At 42.4% G+C, this 10,058-nt stretch overlaps 1 protein-coding gene across 4 annotated transcripts in view; it reads right to left on the bottom strand.

The window, feature by feature from the left end:
• The window catches only part of ATP11C (ATPase phospholipid transporting 11C), a 220,237-nt gene that overhangs the window by 39,053 nt on the left and 171,126 nt on the right, over window positions 1-10,058 (bottom strand). For all 4 annotated transcript variants that reach the window (XM_027846410.1, XM_027846408.1, XM_027846409.1 and 1 more), the window contains 2 exons: window positions 8,902-9,047; window positions 3,763-3,822 (listed from right to left, as the gene is read on the bottom strand). In XM_027846410.1, the coding sequence (XP_027702211.1) occupies window positions 3,763-3,822; window positions 8,902-9,047 (206 nt within the window). The remainder of the gene's footprint in view (window positions 1-3,762; window positions 3,823-8,901; window positions 9,048-10,058) is intronic.

Below are 10,058 nucleotides of genomic sequence, written 5' to 3'. Positions count from 1 at the left end.
ACGACCTCACAGAACAATGAAGTGACCTATGATGGAGGCTACGACCTTACAGAACAATGAAGTGACCTATGATGGAGGCTATGACCAAACAATCTGGCACAAGATGTCCAAGGAAGGCACAGGACAGAATGATAAAGCCAAAGAAGCCAGTCACAAGACTGTTTTGGATTGACGATTCAACTCAATTCAATTCAACACAGATCTATTCATTCAATAAATGTTTATCAAGGGTCCACTATGTTGTTAGGCACTGGGGATACAAGGAAAAAATAAACCCCACCCCCAACAGTTCCTGCCCTCAAGGAGTTTTTGTTCAGATAAGTAAACACCAAATATACACAAAGCAATTTACTTGGGGTGGTTGGGTGTGGACAGAGAATCACTAATAAGGGGGGGGGGGAGATCCTGATAGGCCAAGTACAAGAGATAGCTTGTGAACCAAGCCTAGAAAGGAAGGAAGGAGGGATTCCCAGTGAACACATAGACCAGAAGACTAGATGGGAAAGCTTTGGGAGGCAGAGATTCTGAGGATGCAGGAGAGAAGGGCAACAGATAACCATTGCCAAGACTTAACACCTTTTACTGGGATCAACCCTGAACAGTGACTTTTGGCAACACGAGAGGGGAAAGGAGCGGACTTTTAGGGACTGCCTAAACTGGAAGACAGAAAGGGAGGAAGGCCAGGCTCATTCCAGGATCCCCAGCCTCAGCTCCCAGGCAGATGGCAGCGTTGCTCACAGTGTCAGAAACCGTGGGAAGGCAGCCAGGATCTGGAGAAGGGAAGGAAGGAGTATTGGGGTTTTTTTTTCCCCCCTCTCCTGTGTTTTGCTTGAAGAGGTGACAAGATACTCAAGTGGCAATATTAGGAAGAACTGCCAGGCAGCACACATGATTATATGCAGGCCTGTAATATTCTCAGTGGGAATTAAGAATACAAGCCTATGGAGAAAATAGAGGCCCTTCATCCTAAGCAGCCTTCTGGGCAATCGTTTTTAATGTGGTAACTACGCCAAAGCGTGTCGGAGTGCTGGGCTCTGAGGGGACGCTGCACACCTAGGAATTCTCCAGGGGGGATCATTCTGAGACATGGAAGGAGATGGTTTCTATGGAAACTGTTAATTTTCCCTAAACACTAAATTGAAAACTAGGGCTCTAATTGACTGTTTAGTGGGGGAAGTTAGCCCTGAATCTCCCTCAACTACAAGAAGCAATAATTATGTTTTCCCCACTAATAGAAGACAGCACGCCAAGAAATGAACATGAATTAGGCTAGCCAGACCCGCCTAGAAACTAGCAAATAGATCAGTCAGGAGGACTGACTATTAAATGCAGGAATTAAAATGAAAATTCTTTAAATTTAAAATCCACCAAAATTCTTTAGCAGACTTTAACCATTAAAATGTAAGTTCCATGAGGGCAGGAATTGTCCCATTTGGGGCTCTGTATCTTGAACACAAATGCCTGACACCTAAGGATAGAGACTGGAGCTTTGCCTTCCTTGATATAGATAGGTCATGCGATTACATTGATACTGGAATGAGGAAACATCTAGATGAGAAAACTACCTCTACCCCCAATTTATAGTCTTAGAAAGCAGCCTAGAGCACTGAGAGGTTAAGTCGCGGCTCAGGGTCACCCAGCTAGTGGCAGGATTTGAATCAAGATCTTCCTGAAATGGCCTTCCAAGGCCCATTCTCTCAATTCCTATGCCTCTCACGTGACATACTGTGGGAGCTTAATATATGTTTGTGAAACTGAACTGAATCTAGCTGAGGAAAAAAAAAGCCTTGTGAAAGCTTCCAAAGTGGTAGAAATCAATGCTCTTCAAAAGAATCAAAACTCTGGACTGAATCCCCACCCTGCACAATTCTCATTTTGCCTAGGTTCCATTTACAACCTAAGAACACCTGAGCTCAACACTGGGCTAGGGATACAAAACTAAAGCATAAAACACTCCCTGCCCGTGGGGAGCTTATATTATACTCCAGGGAAACTATATGTACACAGATAAGTCAATGCAAAATATAATCATTCCATTTTTTGTTTGTTTGTTTGGTGAGGCAATGGGGGGGGGCGTTAAGTGACTTGCCCAGGGTCACATAACTAGTAAGTGTCAAGTGTCTGAGGCCAGATTTGAACTCAGGTGTTCCTGATCTCCAGGGCTGGTGCTCCATCCACTACGCCACCTAGCTGCCCCATCATCTCATTTTAAGACCCAAGGTGAGATCCCCTATCTTTGCTTTGGGTATGGGAGGAGGGAAGGAAGGAAGGAGGTAGAGAAACAATGCAAGTTCTCCCCAAGTTCCAAATCAACCCATTTCCCTGTGGCCTTTTGCTGTATGATAGCTAAAGAGGGTCACTTAAAATGATCCCTAAGGTTTTCATCCAGAGCCTCTTTTGTGTTAGTCAAGATATCCTCAAAGGAGGAAAGCTGAAATGCTCAAGGTCTTGGTTCGCAGCCACCAGAACAGATACTGCTCTCTGCAGCTAGCTGGTGGGGGATGGCAGGGGCACCACATACAATAAGTCATGACACTGCCAACAGCTATTTAGGTGTGTGACTCAGCTGATGCCATGGGGCTGATGATATGGCAACTGGAAAAGCACCAGCTGCAATGGCAAGGAAGCAGATTTACAAGGAAATCATGTTGCATTGGCCTCGGTTTCCTCCTCTGTAGAAGGGAGAGGGTAGAATTGACCTGAGGCCTAGCTCTCAATCCTATGATCCTATAAGTTTCCGTAAACAACAACAACAATAACAACCTGCCAAGGAACTAGAAAAACCATAAGTTCCTACCATAAGGAAGCAGGAAAAATAACATTCATCTTGGAAAGGTGGACGTTTTTTCAGATGTCCATGGCAACATTGCAGGGATCCTTGCCAGAACCACTGAAGTAGGCATAGATAGGCCTCTGAGCCTTAGTAGGGCTATTAAGACTACTGTCAACACTCTTCAGTGGTTTAACCAACCTACAAATTTGCCTTTCCTTTCCCCATTGTGGATGTAGCCAAAATATAGCTACCACAGGGGCATATTATTTTGAGCTATCATTAAAGGTGAAAAAAATAATAACAACTGAAGGTTAGAAAATTCAAAGTACCTTAAGATAAGTGTTTATCTGAGAACTACAGTTAGGGTGGAAGCTCTTCGAGGGCAGAGACTTTTTTTTCTGGTCTTTGTATTCCCCAGAATAGCACCAGCCACATAATGGATGTTTAACAGATGCTAGTTGAATTGAATTGAATTGAGTGGGAAACAAGACTGAAGATGAACTCAGTGCGAATCCCTTCAGTGGAGAATTATCCCCAGTGACATGTTCCCCAAGGCAGTCCAAACAAGAAGCAGTGGCTAGGTGGGATTGGATTTAATGCAGCATTCAACTGTAAAGTATTAGGATTACCAGAGCATGTTTTTAATTTGGGTTTTCAGTATCACAAATTATGGAAGGGTGAGAAGGAAAGCAATCAAAATAACTGTCTTACCTCCTACTGGGTATATCAAACAACTGTCAAAAATGAGGCTTGACTGCAAAGGAAGTTACTGGAGCAAAGATAGCAACATTTGCTGATACCAGAAATCATGCAGAAAATGACAACTTTTCAAACTTTACGGCTAATAAACAACGACATTCATAAGAGTTGAGGTCATGAGGGGTGTTGAGAGGGCAAGCCTCGTTTGACATTTTCATTGCAAGTAACATACGATCAACTAACGGACAGTCTGGAAAGTACATGCCACGCAAGGCGATACTGAAATATACCTGTTGGGAGAAGCCACAGAAGAACTGGTACAAAAATTGCGGTAGAATGAAACAGAGGTTCTGAAAAACAAAATTAAAAATTGAGTGAGGAGAGAAGCATTCGCCCTCTTTCTGTTTGATCTCTAGGCCTACGAACCATCTCTAGTCCCCATATTCAATATTTTAACAGTATCACACTGAAACAGTTTGATAGCAAGAAGCAAATCCACAATCAAACCAGCTTCCAGATTTCAGTGGAGCTTCTCAAAAGGCCAAAGGTTGGTGACTTCTTTTCAATTAGTCAGGTTGCTACAAATGTATGACAATAATATATCTCCTGACATTATTTTGGAGAGATGCCCGTGGCCCAGGGGTTAAGTGATTTCTCCGTGGTCATACAGCTACAAAGTGTCAAGAGGCAGATTTCAAATACAGTTATCCCTTCCACATGGTAGGGGTTAGGGGCACAGTGCCCTCCCCCCATGCCAACCTGGAAAATCTACCTAAAATTGCTTGGTCCTCCCTTCATACCAGAGAAGAAATCTGAATTACGGCATCAAAAGATAAAATGTTGATATTATATAATATTATTCATATATTTTATGCATTTCTGAGTTTCTAAACTTTTTCTGTGCCACCATGCAGCATGTTGTCTGAGGTTTATGCAAAACGCCCCAAAAATGCCTATTTAATTTCTTACGCCAACCCGCAATATATCAAAACCGCAATGGGGAAAGTATAACTCTGAATCTTCCTTACTCTGAGTCCAGCACTCAGTCCATTACAATACTCTCTCTAAGAGTGGTCTTGCTTCATTCAGACTAAATCCTGTTTACATTCTAGGGAAGAAATGGGTTTATAACACAAAAAATAGCACTACTGGGCATTCTCTGATCATAGGAAAATGGCACTAGACGCTACAAATCACTATAAAAGGTATGGATTGCAAATGGAGATGTTAGTGCCAAAACCAAGGAATTGAAGTGAGGTTAAGTCTTTTGGACACTGTGATTTTCACCCTGATGTTTTACTGCTCTCATTAACCCATTGATTATAGTGCCTGAGAGGGAGGGTAGAGGGTTCATGAACTTGGAGTTAGGAAGATCCGGGGTCAAATTCAGCCTCTGACATATTAGTTGTGTGACCAAGTCACCTTACTTTTCAGTGCCCCAGAAAGGAGAACATGTCCTTGATTCCTGGTCCAGCCTGGGATCTGAGGGCCTGGTCTTGGATGAGATTCGTGGTAGGGAGAAGCCTGTAGTCTGAGTTTTTAGTCTTGGTGGCAAGAGGCCAGATACCTGGGTGCCCAGGTTAAAGTGATTTGCAAATGTGCATGTTGGTTAAGTCACTGAAGGGTGTTGGCAGTCGTTCTGGGGAGCCCCTCTAAAATTTGGATCACTTGGTGAAATAGGAGAGAGCAATTAATACCAGGTTCTGGTGACAGGAGATTTCCAAATTCCATCGAAGCCCTACTAGTTGAGATCCAATGATGCTGAACACAAGAGGCCAGGTGTCAGCAGCAGCTCTGACTCACTGGGCACACGATGAGAAGGGATGGCTGCAGAGTTGCAGAGACAAAGGACAAAGCAGTAATGGCCTCCAGGCCAGGCAGTGGGTTCCAGGGGGAGGAAGACTTTAGATCCAGTGACTGGGAGAGACGAGGGCTGGGGTACTCACCTTCACCAGTCAGGTAAAGGCAGCTCCATTACCCTTAAGTATGTCCCATGGCTCTGATTAGAGTAACACTCGATACTCTGATTTTCCAAATCAATACTAATACTATTCCCCAGACTAACCAAACAATCTTCTCTGAACTTTGTTTCAAATTTCCTGTAGTTTTCAAAGAATGGCATCCATTCTCAAATCTTTGGATTGACCACAAACAAGGGTAGTAGTAACAGGATATACTGTAGGTTTTAAGATAATTCCCAAAAAGTAGTCTCAAAATTGTTTTAGGCAACATTACTGAAATACACAAAATGCCCAAATATATGGCATTGTGGAGACCTGGGTTCAAGTCCTACCTCCGACATATCCTGTCAGGGTGACCCTGGGCAAATCACTTACACTCTGAGTAGTCTAGGCAGCAACCTAAGACTAGAAATTGCAGAGAAGGTGCTGACCTGCACTGGCAGAGGGAGCTTCCTGGTAGTTTTCTTTATTAAGGAAATCATATGTTCAGTGCCTATACCTTGAGGGGGGGTGGGGTGGGAATTGAAATAGGTAGGTAGAAAGATGATATAGATGAGAGTGACATACGTAAATTAGATAGGGAGGTAGGTGAGATAGAGATAATAGATATTGCGATAGCGTGAGATTGAGATAGATCAGTAGGAAGGTGATGTATAGATCAGAGACAGAGAGAAATTAGGGAGGTGGGCAAAATAGATAGATACACATAGATAGACACAAGAACATACATGTGCGTGAATATGTAGGACACACACACTTATTCCAATATTTCACTCAGTCTATCTTTTAATATTTTCATTAATATGGGTATTCCTTCCAATGATCCAGATCACAATCCATCCTCACCTGCTCATCCTGTGGGCCTCTCATCTGTGAACTCCCATAAGTTCACCTCACTAGTCTTCATTCTCCCTGACTGTCCATGTGACCAGGCCATTTGATTTTTGAAGTAAATATTTCTCTGGTAATATCTGTGACTGGTTCTCCTTGTGCTTCCTGAGGATAAGAGTCTTTGAAAAAGTGATGTCGAGGATCCCTCATCCAATTGACAACAGACAGAAGCATGGCAGGTATGAGAATGCAGTGTTTCACAACTTAATGGTCATACAATATTACCAGAAGAATACTGGCATTAAAAAGGTGGGCCTCAGTTTCATGGAGAAGGCTGAGGTTATTAAAAGAACTTTCAGTTGCCCAAAGGCAACCCATCACACTCTCTTACTCCTATTCCATTCATTTGTGGTGTCTGTCCAAGACACGTTAACTGATGGACAAACTATGCATCATACTGTAGGCAATAGGCATTTTTTATGCCCTTTCTTTGTCTTGTGTGGACAGCTAAGCTAAAAAATTTGGAGTGCCTATGGAACTCATTCAGGAGGCTCGGCAATGTTCCAAGGTCTGATGTGATCAGCATCATGTCAAACACAAGCAGATGGGGGTGGGGCCCCCAAGGTGCTTGACCATCCATGGGAACACCTTCTTTGATGCTGGAGATCGATCCTCCATATATACCTCCCCATTGTACGCCTCTCTTGATATTAATGACCAGAGCACCATCAAACAAGGATATCTCCGCTATTTTATCTTTCTAGGAATCCTGCCCAGTTTTGACATATATAGTCAATTGGAACAACCTACAGTCATGATGAGGCATCAGAGGAGGATGTTACTGGGGCTAGGCGTGTTGCATTCTGACTTGTCCATTTGGCATATCTAAGTTTCCTCTTTTCTTAAAGCAGGTAGCTGACAAGACAATTTTTTTAATGATTCATTTATTTTTTTTTAAAGGCAATTGGGGTTAAGTGACTTGCCCAGGGTCACACAGCTAATAGGTGTCAAGTGTTTGGTCTGAGGCCGGATTTGAACTCAGGTCCTCCTGACTTCAGGGCCAGTGCTCTATCCACTGCACCACCAAGCTGCCCCAACAAGCCAATTTTTTATTTTAAATAAGTAGTCCTATATTTTGGCACAAAGGATAGAGAGTCAGCCTTGGAGTCAGGAAGACCTGGGCTCAAGTCTCACCTCCGACACATGCTGGCTATATGACCTTAGAGTCAAGTCACTTAACCTCTCAGGGCCCCCAGGTGACTCCCAAAAACCCTGAGTTGCAGAACAGGTACTGCTCTGCACTGGGACCTCACTAAACTTATGACTCCGGGACTAGATTAAAATGTCATTGGATAATGTTTAACAAAATAAATAAAAACACAATATGGCATAGATAATGTTAATGTGTGGTTTTCTAAGTCAATATGGGCCTCCTTTCATTTTGACTACTGCCCAAAACCAATAAAATTCAGGCTCAGACTAAATAACAAATTAATAGATTTGAACAGAGATATTCTCTTTCATCTCTTCCTGAAGAGAAAGAACTTTAGCTCTTAATTCTGGGCCCTACAACAGAGCACTACCACACAACTACTTGGTACTTCATGGTACCAAGACTTGGATGGCTGGCCAAAGTTCCAACCCTAGTCAATTCAATCCTATTTTCAGGGACAAAAATATCACAAGAGTACAGCTCTGACCCATTTCCTTGTGCAGCAGAGAGGTCAGTCAGGTACCATACGCACCAAATATGGCCTTCAGGACCATGGTCAGAGTCAGAATAATGGCCCATGAGTATGACCCAATATAGCCATTTTTATGTTATTAAGAGTCAACAACAACAACAACAAAAAAAAAAAAAAACGAAAAACCAAGGTGCGCAATGCAACGATGTTTTTCCCTCAAACTCTTTCTCGAGGGACACAATCTTTTTTCATTTCTCCACCAATGCTATCAATTCTCTTGTTTTGTTTGCTGCTAGGGGAAGACAAAAGACCAGGCAGCACGATTTATGTTGGCCAGAGCACCACCTCCTGTCTATCCAGAGAAGAAAAATGACCATATTCATGAATTAGAGCCCTGTTTACACCGATATTCTCAAGGTTAATCATTTGTCTATTATGATTAAAACCATCAGAGTGTCAGAGCGGTACACCTTGAATTTTGCAGCAGAGCAATGAGATCAGTCAGAATTTGGGGGCACGGATACCTGTGATCAACACACAAAGGTGCTATTTAAATGGGCAGATTGATGGATCACTTGGCAAACATTTATTAAGTCTCTTCTTGAGTTACTCTAGTATGTGAATTTGCTGAATTCCTCCCTCCCCCCGCCCCAATGTCTGCCATGATGGAGATAAGGTCTAAACAGGATAAAGGAGAATAGCTTGGATTGCTTGCTAGTAACACTATAAACAAACTGAATGTCCAATCTCTGGCTTCTGCTCCATTAGTGAACCCCACTGAACATCATTTGTTATTGCAAAGCTGAGTAATGAGTCCAGTAAAAAGTGCAAACAGCCTATACTTAACAGATGTAGGCAGCCGAAATATATTTTGAGTGAAACCTCTGCCCGGCCCAAAAGATAAAGGTGCTCTAAACATGTCCAGATAAATGACAAACACCTGCCCACATACCTTATAGAAGAAATACTGCACCAGGTGTGCAATTCTCACGTAGTATAAATGTCCATGGGCCAGCAGCAGTTTCCTTAAGTGCTTAAATTTGGGAACCGCGTAATCACTGTTTCTTGCAGCCTGGCGACCTTCTTTGCCTTTGATGCCTTTAAAAAACAACAACAGGTGATTGCCACGCAGTAAATATTCTGCAGAACATCAAGCTATTGATTTGGGCATTTATTATGTCAAAATCAATGGCCACATTTTATGCCCTTGTTTCCGAATTTAGCTTCTTCTTTGCATCCCTTCTTTGTCTGATCTCATGATTGATTAACGGCATGGAAACTAACCAGGAAAGCCGTGAGCTCAGTTAATTTGTTTTTAACTACGTGCGTCTAACATGATGTAAAACCAAAGAAAATAATTTATTTGATGAGTCGGGTCACCTCAAGAAATAACAAACTGTCAACAACCACAGCTCACACTGATAGAATACATTCAAGTTCTTATTCTACACCACAACCTAGTGAGGTTGTTGGTTCAAGGTTATTAACTCCATTTCTCAGATGAGAAAACTGAGGCTCAGAGAGGTGACACTCTGGGGTGGAAGGGAGAAGAAGCCTGAGCTCACCTAAGGAGTTGGGAGGGAATCTATCTGTGAGCTCTTGGAGTTATGGATCTGCCCATGCTGGCACCTAAAACTTAAACCCTGCCCTGGTCCAGGACCCTTCCCACTAGACCAGCAGTCTTAAAAGTGTGGTCCAAGGATCCCTGAGGGTCCCCAAGACATTTTAAGGGGATCCAGAAGGTAAAAACTATTTTCATTATTATTGTTGTTCAGTTATTCAATCATGTCCAACTCTAATCCACGGACCATACTGTACATGGTGGTTTTTTTTTTTTTTTGGCAAAGATACTAGAGTGATTTGCTGTTTCCTTCTCCAGATTTTCATGATACCAAGACTTTATTTGCCTATTAAAATACTCCTCCATTTTACAACTAATTCTCTTCACATACTTCAAATTCTCTTCACATACTTCAACCAAAACATATTGTAACAGAATGACTGCAAAAGCAGATTATGAGAATCCAGCTGTGTTCTTTTATTAAGCCAGACATTAGAGATTTTCAGGAACATTAAAACAATGCCACTCTTCACACTAATTTTTTAAAA

The sequence above is a fragment of the Vombatus ursinus genome, unplaced genomic scaffold (assembly GCF_900497805.2).
Source record: "Vombatus ursinus unplaced genomic scaffold, bare-nosed wombat genome assembly UNPS02015152.1, whole genome shotgun sequence".
In the NCBI taxonomy this organism is placed as follows: Eukaryota; Metazoa; Chordata; class Mammalia; order Diprotodontia; family Vombatidae; genus Vombatus; species Vombatus ursinus.
This window is presented reverse-complemented; position numbering and strand designations above follow the sequence as displayed.